At 55.0% G+C, this 15,843-nt stretch overlaps 1 protein-coding gene across 16 annotated transcripts in view; it reads left to right on the plus strand.

Moving 5' to 3' along the window:
* The window catches only part of NRXN3 (neurexin 3), a 2,187,333-nt gene that overhangs the window by 1,444,448 nt on the left and 727,042 nt on the right, over positions 1-15,843 (plus strand). For all 16 annotated transcript variants that reach the window (XM_029597682.1, XM_029597679.1, XM_029597681.1 and 13 more), the window contains one exon: positions 8,538-8,719. In XM_029597682.1, the coding sequence (XP_029453542.1) occupies positions 8,538-8,719 (182 nt within the window). The remainder of the gene's footprint in view (positions 1-8,537; positions 8,720-15,843) is intronic.

Below are 15,843 nucleotides of genomic sequence, written 5' to 3' on the forward strand. Positions count from 1 at the left end.
TAAATGTATGACTCTGCGTTTTTAAGCATTAAATCTTAGCTGACATACCCTAGACCGTTCCTTGAGCTGCACTAGTGTAAGCAATATAAGGGTATACGTAGCCAGGAGGAGACTGTCTGCACCTCCTCCCCTTCCCTCTCTGGGTGATACTGCCCATGCTATTACTTTATATACTATTCAAAAAGCCCAGGAAAGGATACCTGTGTTTTTTCAGAATCAGACTGCTTTATTTTCAGACAATACAGGTTTACCAGTTAGAATCCAATAGACCACGCATGCCTCCACAGTCCTTGATACAGCACACACTTATTCTGAGTAAAGCTCTGCATCATCAGTGAACATAAACATATCAGAGACCTTGACTTGCTTACGGTGTGTTAATAAATGTAGTTAGATAACTACCCCCAATAGTTTTAAGAGATTACCTTCCATTTCATCCAGAAGCAGTCCCTGGGGGGAGGTCTTGGAGGCAGTCTCTGCCGAAGGAGGCTTGTGTTCTTAGCGCCTGTCTCTTGCTGGGCTCGGGAGGTTTGGCTGAGCTCTAAAGAAGAAAAGACATGTTTGAGAGGAATAGCCAGGTAACAGCAGGGCTTCTTGCATGCACAAGGCACTGGAGCTCCTCTGCTTCATTGCTGGGAGAGTCGGAGACTGGGGGCTCAGGTGTTAATGGTTCTTCTTTCACCGCCCCCCCTGAGCCCTCTCCCTGGCTGCTTATAATGGACAAAGCATGAATATGTAAAAGCTTATGCACATGCAAACAGAGGCCCCTTTCCCATCGGGTGGGGTCACATCTCCTGCTGCCTGGCAACTCTGGACCGGGGGTATGATCTGCAACCTGTTGACCCCCGAGCTGTCTTGCGGTGCAAGTGCTTTTCTATGAGCCGTCTGATATACTGCCCTTTGGATATGCTGTTTTTTGACTCCAGGCAAATTTGAGTTGTTTTCGCACCTGTGACCTGTCTTAGCTCATCGGTGTGGAAAGAATCTTCAGCCCTTAGTTAAACAGGCAGATCATATAAACTGGGCACATATTGTTATTCTGGTCAAAAGTTCCTCGTCTTGTTTTTCTGTTGAAACATTCATGTCGGTGTTCATCTTATGAAGTCTGTGTCCCTCTCGTGAGGTCAGTATTCATTTGGTTGCCTACAGTGGTAAAAACTTCGGATATCTTCTCATGTTTTCCACACCTTCCTGTTGCAGATTTTAGTATCATTGGCAAAAAGGTAAATCTTTCTCAGCAAGCCTTTTGCATTGTTGATCACGATCACGAAAATGTTGAGAAGAAGTGGTCCAAGGAGCGATCCCTGTGGCACACTGCTAGCAATGGCCCCCTCCTTGGGGGACCACTACCCTTGTTTACCTCCCCTCAGCCAGTTTCTACCCCAGGCAGTCGGTTTAGGGTCCACACCAAGGGCACTCAGTTAATTTATTTGCTGATGCCTATCTGTGTCAGAGGCCTTGCTGACATCCAAGTACAGAACGTCTAGCGCTCTCCCCTGACCCAGATCTCTGGACACCCAGTCAAAGAAATGGATCAGATTCATCTGTCAAGATTTACCTCTGCTAAAACCAGGCTGCCTCGGATCTTGCAATCTATCGGATCCCAGAAACCACACTCTCCTCTGTTTTATATCTCCCGTCTGGCATGTGAGCGTCTGAGAGCACACGGGTCCTTTGTTCGGATGTCAGCTTTAGAACTGAACGTTGGAACCCCGTTAAGAAAAGCTGCCTGCAGGTTTCTAGAATGTTCTCAGCCCTGTACCTCTGTGTTGTGGCTCTGCTGTTACATCCAGGGAAAATGGAAAAGATTTGCCTTTTGTGGGGGTTGGTTGCTGTGCCGTCACCCCATGACTAGCTCTAAATGTGATGTTTGTATCCATAAGGACCCCCATGTGGGTGCAACCAGAAGCCCTGAGCCTGCCACGCTGGCAGAAATAAAGTGATAAAGCACACGCAAGAGTGCCACAGGGCAGAAAGCCACGTGATAGAGGGCAGTGGCGTGGCTGGTTAAGGAGGCTGCTTCAGGAGACCACAAATGTACAAAATGGAAAATGGATCAAGCTGATCATGAAGGTGGAACCCATGCTACTGCGGCATTGAGGCTGGCTGCAAGGCCTTCCCTGCTACCTGAGTCACCGGGCGCTGGGTCATGTTGTTCGGGGGCACTGGGCCTGCCTGACATGGCGTCCGCGATGTCATCCTCTCACTGAGCAGAAAGCTTTGAAACCCAGGACATGAGCAGAGGGAAGTGGAGAGGGCAACAGAGGCAGTTAGCGTTTCAGCTGCAGACAGTTTGATTCTGACACATCTCATGCTCACAAAACCACTCTTGACCTGAAAAACGTGCTATGAGATTTCCATCGGGGGAAGAGATTTACACAGCACAGTAATTCAGTTCTTACAGCATGCCTTCCTATAGCAGCTGGATTCTTTGAGGCAAACTGCAGTGGTTTAAAATTTAACTCGAAAACATAAAAGTGTTTACGAAACACAAATGGTGGAGACTAAAAGAAATCCTTTCAAAGATGTGACCACTATTGCATGTGTAATTTTTTGCTCAATTTGCTAGTCAAGGCACTTTTTGGAAAGGCTTGGATACTGCAGAGTCGACCTGGCTGCAGAAACCTAAGCTGTGGTTTTCCTTCACCTCAGAAGAGCAGAGACAGAGCTGTAGGATTCTGAATCCAGAATATAAACTGGCAGGGATTGTTGGTAATGCAGTTTGAGATTTCTCACTTACGTTGGGTCTAAAGTAGCTAAAGGTGCTTTTCAGTAGTTGATGAATGTACAATTTGAACCCTCATGCTGGGGCTGAAGTGTTTATCTGTGGGCTGATAAAATAAACAGAAGCATTTAAAACCATTTAACGTTCTGAAATCCACCAACGCTCCCAACATTTCTCATTTCTAAATCCTAGCTTTGTTTAAGTCGCTAATCTCCAAGCCACAGCCTGTCGGGTTTTCACGATATCCAGCATGACCATGCATCAGATGCATGCGCATATACTGATCTCCAATGGATGTATTCACCGTGCTTATCCTGACAACCCGATTGGCTGTGGAGTCCCCAGGACAGGTTTGGGAACTGGTGAAAAGACAGCCAGCACGTCAGGCTACAGGGGCTAGGATAGAGGGAGGGATTACGTCTCCCGCCTTTCCCTGGCTGCCCGTTGAGGTGAGATGCAAACCCAAGGTTGTCAGCTTGACATTTAAAACCCTTTACGGCCTAGGGCAAGGCTAGCCTTACGTTACTTAATAACATAGACATGCGAAAATAACACAACACACAGCAGTACAACATAAAATGATACAGCAACAAAGCAATACATAAAAATACAATAAGATCAAATGCCTAGGGCCATAGCTTGGACTTCCCTCAGTCTCACTGAGGCAGGACGTTCCAACAAGAGTACATTTTGCAGACTTCACTGATCTTTGGCCTGCCGCTCGGCTGCTTTCCATGCATTTGCATGCGATGAAGCTCATTGACATATCTGTGCCTGCTTTAGGGGCTGGGATATAACGCACAGAGGTCTGCAGTAAATGTTAAATCTGCAAGTAATTTCTTTTTTGCCTCCAATAATGCATTTTACTGTGCGGCACATGCGTCGTTGCAGCTTAGTGAATAGGCCCCTCAGGGCACGGTGATGTGGTACCTAAATCAGCCGCTTCGAAATTCCGAAATTTAGGAGCTAATATTTATTAAATAGGTACATTTAGGTGCCAAAAAGGTGACGTCTGCAGGGATGGAGATAGGGTGGGGAAACCTGGCACTGATTTTCAGCAGGAGGCTAATAAATTGGAGACCTAAATTTAGACACCTGCATCTTAAGCATCCAAATGAAGCAGTGAGTGTTTTTTTTGAAATGACCCCAAAGCGCTAGTTAAATCTTGATTTTGTGGGACTTGTAGAACTCACTGCATTAGACTTCTATTACAATTTAAGAAGAGTATGGATACATAGACGTGCCCCTTTGCCCCGGAGCATGACGAGACGAAGGGGTGCTTGAGGCTGGCCAGTGACATTTTGGAAATGGTGTTGGCCTTGGAGCGTAGGTGGGGGGCTCTCTGGCCTACTCCATTAGACCACCAGGTCATACAAGTAGGTGGCCCGAGGTACTGGGGGGTGGAGGAGCAGTAGGGAATCAGGAATCAGGAGAGGGCCTGAAGGGGGACCCAGTGGGGTGGGGGAGGGGAAGGGTCAGTATTTTATATAACAAGGGGAGGGGTTTGGGGACGAGGGTGGGGATAATGAGCTTTGGGTCATTTTTATAATTGGAAAGTTTGGCCACCTCGGGGTGGGAGAAGGGAGGTCTCGGTAGAACCCCCACTGATTTTACAACTCTGGGGGGACTTGACCAGAGGCTTCACTGTCCCCTCTGAGGCCGGAGCCCGCCAGCGTCGGGACGTGCGTCAGCATTCCCAGCGCTCCTTGGGAAAGTTAGCAGCCCCGCGTGACTCGCTCCGCATTCGGCTTCCCTGTCTATGAACTGATCCGCGTTGTGTTTGTACGCGTTTGCCTGCAAATCATCTCACTTTGATGCCCGCGTCGTGCCGGGTATTTGAATTACTGTGCGTTAGCTCTGCATTAAGGCATTTATCGCATGGCCAAGCCTCGGTTTGTGAGGGAAGCCCCTAAGTGGCTTTACCTGAGGCAATGTGCGATAAGGTGAACTCACTAAGTCCCAAGGCGTGTCAGGGAGGAAAGGCAGATCTCAGCCCTGGTTCCTCGCCCATCGCTCTAACCCCTGACTATGTCTCGGTGGAGCGGGTTAAAAGACGGTGGATTAAGACTTCTCATTATTTTGCTGCAGAGAGAAGCTCACCGCTGCTCCCGGGTGTGCACCGAAGGGACTGTTATTCCTGGTGACTTGGTGTAAGCCCCTCAGGAGTGGGACCCAGCTGAAATGCTCAGGGGAGCGGCCCGTGACATCGTCGAGTATTGGCCGCAGCCTCTCTTATGTCACACGTGCACCAAAGGCCGTCAGCACATGGTCACGCCATGATCTCGGGCAAACCCGAAAGCTGGGTGTTTCTCAGCTGCTTCTGGAAGAGAATGTGAGGGCAGGTAGGAGATAAACTGACTGGCCTGCTAATTCTGTTGCAGTTCCAGCGGCAAACTAATTGTGTATTCGGCTTGCAGGAGTGATAATCTGCGAGCGAGGGATGGGGTCTCCTGCCATCTGCTTTCTATTCATTTCTAGGCACGCCGTTTTTGTCATGTAAAGGTATCCTAAACGTGAAGGGAATTAGAGTTTGCATGCAAATACCTTTCTTGTTTCCAGAGCTAAGGCAGTTGGGTGGCAGCTGGCACGCATTGGGAATGCTGAGGGGGCTGCCTCTGTGTGCAGGCACCGTGCCTTGCGCTGGTTGCTGAAACTGTGCCCTAGACCAACTTCTGCTGTTTACTTTTAATGGACACTGTAAACTGATGGTGGTAATCCTTAGGGGCAGCATTGTCCTCAGCGTCAATTACTGCAGCACTATAGCAGGGGTCATTTTCCCCAGAGTCAGTGACTGTAAGGCTGCATCGCAGGGGTCATTTTCCCCCAGAGTCAGTGACTGTAAGGCTGCATCGCGGGGGTCATTTTCCCCAGAGTCAGTCACTGTAAGGCTGCATCATGGGGGTCATTTTCCCCAGAGTCAGTCACTGTAAGGCTGCATCGCAGGGGTCATTTTCCCCAGAGTCAGTCACTGTAAGGCTGCATCGCGGGGGTCATTTTCCCCAGAGTCAGTGACTGTAAGGCTGCATCGCAGGGGTCATTTTCCCCAGAGTCAGTGACTGTATGGCTGCATCGCGGGGGTCATTTTCCCCAGAGTCAGTCACTGTAAGGCTGCATCGCGGGGGTCATTTTCCCCAGAGTCAGTCACTGTAAGGCTGCATCGCGGGGGTCATTTTCCCCAGAGTCAGTCACTGTAAGGCTGCATCATGGGGGTCATTTTCCCCAGAGTCAGTCACTGTAAGGCTGCATCACGGGGGTCATTTCCCCCAGAGTCAGTCACTGTAAGGCTGCATCATGGGGGTCATTTTGCCCAGAGTCAGTCACTGTAAGGCTGCATCATGGGGGGTCATTTTCCCCAGAGTCAGTCGCTGTAAGGCTACATCATGGGGGGTCATTTTCCCCAGAGTCGGTCACTGTAAGGTTGCATCATGGGGGGTCATTTTCCCCAGAGTCAGTCACTGTAAGGCTGCATCGTGGGGGTCATTTTCCCCAGAGTCAGTCGCTGTAGGGCTGTGACACAGGGGTCATTTTCCCCAGTCAGACACTGTAAGGCTGCATCATTGGGGTCATTTTCCCCAGAGTCAGTCGCTGTAGGGCTGTGACACAGGGGTCATTTTCCCCAGAGTCAGTCACTGTAAGGCTGCATTATAGGGGTCATTTTTCCAGAGTCAGTCGCTGTAGGGCTGTGACACAGGGGTCATTTTCCCCAGAGTCAGTCACTGTAAGGCTGCATTATAGGGGTCATTTTTCCAGAGTCAGTCACTGTAGGGCTGCGTCACAGGGGTCATTTTCCCCAGAGTCAATCACTGTAATGCTGCATCATGGCTTTAGTTACAGATATGTATTGTTCACATCTGGGTAAACAGTGCTTACATGTTGATAGATTGCAGTCTGTCAGCACCTTCCTGGGAGGTAGCGTCACTGGGGAAAGCAGCCCCGAGAGACTATTGCCCCAGGAGCTAACCAGCTGAACCAGGCCGGCGTTGCACACTGGCTCTGAGAGACTTGGCACTGTCCTGCAGCCCAAGGCTGCAGGAGACGGAGACTACTGGCAAGTGCTTGTGGCCACTCCCCCCAATAATGAGGTCATGAGGAGGTGTGTGCCCTTTGGGTCTGACAGCTGAGGAGCCGGGAGACACCAAGGGTAAGGGCTGGTGTAGCAGGAAGAAAAAGAAAATGAAGTTACAGGTGTGGAGAGCATGCAAAAGTCGTCACACGTTAATAGCATTAAATATTTGAATTAGAGGTCAAAGAACTGAGATAGTTTAAGGCCAAGCCTCAATAGTAGAACAGTAGAGTCAGGAGAAACCAGAGAGTCAAGGGCCAAACCGATGGGATGAAGGCGATGAGGGCATATTGTGCACACCGAGGGTCCCGGGGCAAAGGTCGGAGAGGCTGCACTTAATTTACCCTTCCAATTAATGCTAAAACAAGGGGACAAATGTGGAAGTAATGAGCAGATTCTGAAGAGACCTTAGAAAGTTCTTGGTCACTCTGTGGAATCTGTGACCAGAGGACATGGTCCAGGTGACGGGTCAGGGGGTTTTAAAAGAGGTCTGGACGAGTTCATGAGGGGAAAGTCCCTAGCACATTATTAGTCAGGGCGTGAGTAACAGGAATTGGATTACTTTATGGGATCTGCCGGGTACTTGTGACCTGGAGTGCCCTCTGTCAGAGGCAGGACGCTGGGCTCGATGGACCTTGGACTGACCCAGCCTGGCATGTTCTTGGGTTCTTAGTTTAATTTCAAAGTCTTTTGCTGATGATTTTGTTATTAACCCAGCGTGAAGTTTCCCCCCGCACAGAGGCATTTGCACGCTGACCCGGTGCGGTAACAGATGGGGGTGGGGCCTGGAGATGCACACGTTTACCTGCAGTGTCGGGGGCTCCCACTTAGGCCCGCACTCTTGCTTTTTCTAGAGTGGGCTGGGTTTTCTGGGATGAGAAGCCCGTCGGGCTGGCACGTCCGGCAGGCGGGGGTGGTGCTGCCTGTTCCAGGGCTGAGAGGTCGTGCCCCTCGGGGCGTCCAGCTCCCGCTGCCCTGCCTGCGGGGCTCTCCGGCGGCCGTGCCTTCGCTTCCCGGGGCCACACACACACGCACTCGGCGGCGGGGCCCCCGGCTGGATTTCGGGGCGCTCCCTGCTGTTGGCGCTGCGTGGTTTATGTTTCTGCACTCCCCGCTTGCAGCTGGATGGAAAAGTGATTTATACATCTGAAATTAAATTAAATGTCCCTCATCTCAAGTGAGGCTAATTCAGCCTTTTGATGCAGCGTTAATCCTGCCCACGTTATTGCTTTCAGATGCTTCGTCGCAGGTCAGGGCTCTTGTACTGCACGTCCAGGCCTCCCTGTCCAGTTTCCTGCTCACGTATTTCAGTGGCATGGAAAGCACAGAGCAGCGCGAGGGCTTTGCAGGAGCAGACAGGGGCTACCTCTTGCTTTCCTGACGCGGAGGGCCCGTTTCCATCCCCGAAATGTGGTGTTTGCTGCAAGAAGCATCTGCTGGACCTGGGGGGGGGGAGAGAGGGAGGGGCCGCACTGTTCTAATATCGGTGCATGGGCTGAGGCTGTGACGAATCTTCTGCGTTTGTGATGCGTTTTCCAGAGCTGTGGTGAGGAAGGGAACCTCGTGCTCGGATAAGTCCGGCTCTTGAGAGTGAGTGTTAGGCTACTGGGGAAAAAGGGTCTTCAGTCTGAGAGTGCGCCGTGGCGTTACTGCTAACTTTCTTCGGAGGCTGTGCGCAGTGTGAGCAGTCGCATGAACGCAAACGCCGAAATTAATGTCGTTTTTTTCTTTTCTTATTTTTTTTTCCAGCTGGAGCCACCTACATTTTTGGGAAAAGTGGAGGCCTCATATTATACACGTGGCCGGCAAACGACAGGCCGAGCACGCGAACGGACCGCCTGGCCGTGGGTTTCAGTACCACCGTGAAGGACGGCATCCTGGTGCGGATCGACAGCGCGCCGGGGCTGGGAGACTTCCTTCAGCTGCACATAGTGAGTACCGCGTCTCCTCCCCCGCCTTACAGTGCAGTCAGGGGGGTGATGGCACTAACCCAGGAGTGGTCTGTATTCACTTGTGTTTTGTGGATTGCAGTCTCGTGGGATCTTACCTCCGGTTCCCAGGCAGTCCGTGACTCTGTAATCATCCTTTGCTCGCTGAAACAATGCAGAAAGCGCTAGGAGAGGAGATAAGAGCAGAGCAGGCTGCAGGGGTCGGTTTTGTCGTTCATGTTGTGCTGGTCCCATCTGTGATCCATGCCTAGCTCGCTGCTCTGTAGATGCATAGTCTGGGAGGAGCAAGGCGCCTGCCACCTTCAGCAGCCTTCAGACGTTTCTTCCCAAGTTTAAGCAATGGTTAGGACTGAGACTCTGCTGTTTCTCCAGTGGAGTCACTCTCTAGGAGCTCCTATTACAAGAACACTCCCCTTATAAGAACATCTTTACACAGTCGCTGTGTGGATTTCCACCTCAGAGCATTCCTGGGGCTTGGAGTGCTGCCGCTCTGTTGATGTGGCCCCCTCAGGGTGATCTCAGACGTGGAAGCCATGGCACAGTACTGCACAGAGGTGTTGCCAGCACTCGCCTGCTTACAGTTTGGGTTATAGGTACCCTCACTGCTGTCTTTCATCTCCTATTTATAAATTATACCCGAAGTGAACCCCCCTCCATTCTGGCAGTGAGCGTCTCTTCAGGTGGCAGCGCTTGGTGTCTATCCTGGGATGAGCAGCAGTAGCGTATAAACCAGTGCGTGTGTGCGTGGCCGGGATGGTAGGCGTTTGGCGTGTTGCCACATTGGATCAGAGATGCTGGTTTGGGTGTCTTTGTCAGTGAGAAGGCCCCTGCCTCCTGTGTAGCGGAAGACTGGAAGAGCTTAGTCAATGCTGTAACGCAGCAAGGTGCATGCAATTACTTACCTCTCAGAATGCCCAAGCAATGGAACGGATTACTTTTCCATCTGTGTAATTAATCCATAATCCATATTAATGCTGTAAGGAACGTCGCACGAGATCCAGGAACGAGCTGGTTCAGCTGCAGGATGCCTGGCGTGACGACTGACTGTAACGGAGTTCAGGATAAAAACTCGGGCTGCCCCCTTCCAGGCTAGGTGTGCATTATTGCCGGCCCACACTAAAGATGGCTGCCTCCAGAATCTGCCATCTTGTTCAGTTGCACACAAAGGAAAATGTAATCTGAGATCAACACAGAGAAAGACACGGCAGACGGGGGTCGCCTGGATCGTACTCAGGGCAAACGCGTTTTAATGGGAATTAGCCGAAATTGAAAATGGATTGACTTTGCAACGGGACAGGGCTAAATAGCCATGGGATATCTCAAAGCCCAGCTCTTGAGACGGATCCCTTAGAATCCATAAGGACATCCATTTATACGCAACCAAAGCAAGAATGAATTCTTTAGCTGTTCATGAAGGCCTCTCATCTCTAAACGCCCCCCTCCCCCTCCTCCCCCAGCAAAATCTGTTCCTTCTGCAGTTTGATTCCATGCACTGGGAGCTGCCCCTCCATCTGCATCCTTCGTCTCCCCCAATTGAAATTTCGGTGGTTATAAGGTTGCTGTGAATCAAGGGCTATGTCAGCAAGACTTTCAGGGTTTTTTTTACCATTGAGATCGTCGTCATTATTCTTACTTTTGGAACTCCCATGCATGCTTAGTAAAACCTTTACTGAGCTCGGAGAGCTGGGGCTCGCACTGTAGCCGATTCATCCTGCTCTCTACGGAGAGCCCTGCTTTCCGGTCCCTTCCCCCAGGAAAGCGCGTCTCTGTTTCAAACTATAAAGGTGCCTGGGTGCGACAGCGGGGACGGGAGTGCTGGGAAAAGTTACAGAGACAGAGCAGGCCTGTTTCTTATATTTTCCACTATGGGAGGAAAGTTGAAACCTCTGCAAATCTTTTCCTTGCCCCAAGGTTTGATAGTGAAGCGCTGGAAATCCATGGCCGCAAGCTGATTTCTGGGGGATTTTTTTGTGCAAATGTAGTCAGGGCCGGCGCTTCCATTAGGCAAACTGGGAGGTTGCCAAGAGAGGCAAAGTTTTAGGGGGCAGCAGACTCCTGCCAGCAGGAGGTGCAGAGGGGGGCGCTGTGCCAGAGCCAATACTGCCAGAGAAGGGAGCGCTGGTCTGGAGTCCCTGCTGCCGACAGGAGAGGGAGCACTGCCAGAGGGAAGCAGGGGAGGGGGTGCATGACTGAAGGGCGCCAAATGCTCTTGCATAGGCCCCGAGTGCAGTCAGTGAAGAATCTGTGCAGGCAACCTTTGGAGGGCGCGCAGCTGAAGGGGAGGAGAGTGGGGGCCAGTGCAACCTTTGGAGGGCGCGCAGCTGAAGGGGAGGAGAGTGGGGCCAGTGCAACCTTTGGAGGGCGCGCAGCTGAAGGGGAGGAGAGTGGGGGGCCAGTGCAACCTTTGGAGGCGCGCAGCTGAAGGGGAGGAGAGTGGGGCCAGTGCAACCTTTGGAGGCGCGCAGCTGAAGGGGAGGAGAGTGGGGGCCAGTGCAACCTTTGGAGGGCGCGCAGCTGAAGGGGAGGAGAGTGGGGGCCAGTGCAACCTTTGGAGGGCGCGCAGCTGAAGGGGAGGAGAGTGGGGCCAGTGCAACCTTTGGAGGGCGCGCAGCTGAAGGGGAGGAGAGTGGGGCCAGTGCAACCTTTGGAGGCGCGCCGCTGGAGGGGAGGGAGAGTGGGGCCAGTGCAACCTTTGGAGGGCGCGCAGCTGAAGGGGAGGAGAGTGGGGCCAGTGCAACCTTGGAGGGCGCGCAGCTGAAGGGGAGGAGAGTGGGGCCAGTGCAACCTTTGGAGGCGCGCAGCTGAAGGGAGGAGAGTGGGGCCAGTGCAACCTTTGGAGCGCGTAGCTGAAGGGGAGGAGAGTGGGGCCAGTGCAACCTTTGGAGGGCGAGCAGCTGAAGGGGAGGGAGAGTGGGGCCAGTGGCAACCTTTGGAGGGCGCGCAGCTGAAGGGGAGGAGAGTGGGGGCCAGTTGCAACCTTTGGAGGCGCGCAGCTGAAGGGGAGGAGAGTGGGGCCAGTGCAACCTTTGGAGGCGCGTAGCTGAAGGGGAGGAAAGTGGGGGCCAGTGCAACCTTTGGAGGGCGCGCAGCTGAAGGGGAGGAGAGTGGGGGCCAGTGCAACCTTTGGAGGGCGCGCAGCTGAAGGGGAGGAGAGTGGGGGCCAGTGCAACCTTTGGAGGGCGCGCAGCTGAAGGGGAGGAGAGGTGGGGGGCCAGTGCAACCTTTGAGGGCGCCAGCTGAAGGGAGGAGAGTGGGGCCAGTGCAACCTTTGGAGGGCGCGCAGCTGAAGGGGAGGAGGAGTGGGGGCAAGTGCAACCTTTGGAGGGCGCGCAGCTGAAGGGGAGGAGGGTGGGGCCAGTGCAACCTTTGGAGGCGCGCAGCTGAAGGGGAGGAGAGTGGGGCCAGTGCAAACCTTTGGAGGCGCGCAGCTGAAGGGGAGGAGAGTGGGGGCCAGTGCAACCTTTGGAGGGCGCGCAGCTGAATGGGGAGGAGAGTGGGGGCCAGTGCAACCTTTGGAGGGCGCGCAGCTAAGGGGAGGGAGGAGTGGGGGCCAGTGCAACCTTTGGAGGGCGCGCAGCTGAAGGGGAGGAGAAGTGGGGGCCAGTGCAACCTTTGGAGGGCGCGCAGCTGAAGGGGAGGAGAGTGGGGCCAGTGCAACCTTTGGAGGCGCGCAGCTGAAGGGGAGGAGAGTGGGGCCAGTGCAACCTTTGGAGGGCGCGCAGCGGAAGGGGAGGAGAGTGGGGCCAGTGCAACCTTTGGAGGGCGCGCCAGCTGAAGGGGAGGAGAGTGGGGCCAGTGCAACCTTGGAGGGCGCAGCTGAAGGGGAGGAGAGTGGGGGGCCAGTGCAACCTTTGGAGGGCGCGCAGCTGAAAGGGGAGGATAGTGGGGCCAGTGCAACCTTTGGAGGGCGCGCAGCTGAAGGGGAGGAGAGGGGGGGCCAGTGCAACCTTTGGAGGGCGCGCAGATGAAGGGGAGGAGAGGTGGGGGCCCAGTGCAACATTTGGAGGGCGCGCAGCTGAAGGGGAGGAGAGTGGGGGCCAGTGCAACCTTTGGAGGGCGCGCAGCTGAAGGGGAGGAGAGTGGGGCCATGTGCAACCTTTGGAGGGCGCGCAGCTGAAGGGGAGGAGAGTGGGGGCCAGTGCAACCTTTGGAGGGCGCGCAGATGAAGGGGAGGAGAGTGGGGGCCAGTGCAACCTTTGGAGGGCGCGCAGCTGAAGGGGAGGAGAGTGGGGCCAGTGCAACCTTTGGAGGGCGCGCAGCTGAAGGGGAGGAGAGTGGGGGCCAGTGCAACCTTGGAGGGCGCGCAGCTGAAGGGGAGGAGAGTGGGCCAGTGCAACCTTTGGAGGGCGCGCAGCTGAAGGGGAGGAGAGTGGGGGCCAGTGCAACCTTTGGAGGGCGCGCAGCTGAAGGGGAGGAGAGTGGGGGCCAGTGCAACCTTTGGAGGGCGCGCAGCTGAAGGGGAGGAGAGTGGGGCCAGTGCAACCTTTGGAGGGCGCGCAGCTGAAGGGGAGGGGAGTGGGGGCCAGTGCAGCCTTTGGGGGGCGCGCAGCTGAAAGGGGAGGAGAGTGGGGCCAGTGCAACCTTTGGAGGGCGCGCAGCTGAAGGGGAGGAGAGGAGAGTGGGGGCCAGTGCAACCTTTGGAGGGCGCGCAGCTGAAGGGGAGGAGAGTGGGGCCAGTGCAACCTTTGGAGGGCGCGCAGCTGAAGGGGAGGAGAGTGGGGCCAGTGCAACCTTTGGAGGGCGCGCAGCTGAAGGGGAGGAGAGTGGGGGCCAGTGCAACCTTTGGAGGGCGCGCAGCTGAAGGGGAGGAGAGTGGGGGCAGGTGCAACCTTTGGAGGGGCGCGCAGCTGAAGGGGAGGAGAGTGGGGCCAGTGCAACCTTTGGAGGGCGCGCAGCTGAAGGGGAGGAGAGTGGGGCCAGTGCAACCTTTGGATGGCGCGCAGCTGAAGGGGAGGAGAGTGGGGCCAGTGCAACCTTGGGGGGCGCGCAGCTGAAGGGGAGGAGAGTGGGGGCCAGTGCAACCTTTGGAGGGCGCGCAGCTGAAGGGGAGGAGAGTGGGGCCAGTGCAACCTTTTGGATGGGCGCGCAGCTGAAGGGGAGGAGAGTGGGGGCGCAGTGAAACCTTTGGAGGGCGCGCAGCTAGATGAAGGGGGCCAGTGAGGAGGATGGAGGCGGAGAGTGGAGGAGAGTGGGGGCCAGTGCAACCTTTGGAGGGCGCGCAGCTGAAGGGGAGGAGAGTGGGGCCAGTGAACCTTTGGGAGGGCGCGCAGCTGAAGGTGGAGGAGAGTGGGGCCAGTGCAACCTTTGGAGGGCGCGCAGCTGAAGGGGAGGAGAGTGGGGCCAGTGCAACCTTTGGAGGGCTGCGCAGCTGAAGGGGAGGAGAGTGGGGGGCCAGTGCAACCTTTGGAGGGCGCGCAGCTGAAGGTGAGGAGGAGTGGGGGCCAGTGCAAACTGTGGAGGGCGCGCAGCTGAAGGGGAGGAGAGTGGGGCATCAAGTGCAAACCTTTGGAGGGCGCGCAGCTGAAGGGGAGGAGAGGGTGGGCCAGTGCAACCTTTGGAGGGGCGCGCAGCTGAAGGGGAGGAGACGGAGAGTGGGGGCAGTGCAACCTTTGGGGGGCGCGAAGCTGAAGGGGAGGAGAGTGGGGCCAGTGCAACCTTTGGAGGGCGCGCAGCTGAAGGGGAGGAGAGTGGGGCCAGTGCAACCTTTGGAGGCGCGCAGCTGAAGGGGAGGAGAGTGGGGGCCAGTGCAACCTTTGGAGGGCGCGCAGCTGAAGGGGAGGAGAGTGGGGGCCAGTGCAACCTTGGGAGGGCGCGCAGCTGAAGGGGAGGAGAGGGGGGCCAGTGCAACCTTTGGAGGGCGCGCAGCTGAAGGGGAGGAGAGTGGGGGCCAGTGCAACCTTTGGAGGGCGCGCAGCTGAAGGGGAGGAGAGTGGGGGCCAGTGCAACCTTTGGAGGCGCGCAGCTGAAGGGGAGGAGAGTGGGGCCAGTGCAACCTTTGGAGGGCGCGCAGCTGAAGGGGAGGAGAGTGGGGCCAGTGCAACCTTTGGAGGGCGCGCAGCTGAAGGGGAGGAGAGTGGGGCCAGTGTAACCTTTGGAGGGCGCGCAGCTGAAGGGGAGAATTCAAAGGTTTCAGCTCGTGTTGTTTTTTTTTCCTTCTTACAACTTTCCATTTATGTGAAGAGGGTTGGTTTTTTTTTTAATTGACAGCGTGTGATGCCCTTGGGGTCTTGCAGCAGACGCTGTCCCCCGCTGGAAGACTCGTGATCTGCATTACACTGTAGCACTAGAAGGTGCTCCAGCGGGGGGGGGGGGTTGTAGCACTAGAAGGTGCTCCAGGGGGGTTGTAGCACTAGAAGGTGCTCCAGCGGGGGTTTGAAGCACTAGAAGGTGCTCCAGCGGGGTTGAAGCTAGAAGGTGCTCCAGCGGGGTTGTAGCACTAGAAGGTGCTCCAGCGGGGGTTGTAGCACTAGAAGGTGCTCCAGCGGGGGTTGTAGCACTAGAAGGTGCTCCAGCGGGGGTTGAAGCACTAGAAGGTGCTCCAGCGGGGGTTGTAGCACTAGAAGGTGCTCCAGCGGGGGTTGAAGCACTAGAAGGTGCTCCAGCGGGGGTTGTAGCACTAGAAGGTGGCCCCTTGCCTGGCCTCAGAGGTGCCCTGAGAAGAGAGGAGTTGCACCTCTGCAGCGTAACGAATGCCCCTGCCGGCAGTACTTATTGAGGCGTTACATACTGCAGTAAATATTGTACACTCGGGAATGATACCAGCAATATCAGAAAATACTTTCTCACTGAGAGGGTGGTGGAGAAGCTGGGACAGACTCCAAGCAGAGAGTAACAGAATTCAACATCAGAGGGGCCCGGTGGTGGGAGCGGGAGGGAGAAGACCGCAGACGGAATAAGTCAGGAATGCTCCTTATCTGCCCGCGGGAGTGAATCTGGATCTGAGAAGGACCCGTGGATTTTAAAAGCGATATGGGCACCAAAGCCGGGAGACACGAGCGTGGGACTCGGGGCCGGCGCCTGCCGCACGGATTTTTAAGCAGCGCCCGTGCGTGCACGTATCTCCCGGTGCACGCACAAATCCAAACAAAGTTCAAAAAGGGGGGGGG

This window comes from Rhinatrema bivittatum, chromosome 4 (genome assembly GCF_901001135.1).
Source record: "Rhinatrema bivittatum chromosome 4, aRhiBiv1.1, whole genome shotgun sequence".
Taxonomy (NCBI): Eukaryota; Metazoa; Chordata; class Amphibia; order Gymnophiona; family Rhinatrematidae; genus Rhinatrema; species Rhinatrema bivittatum.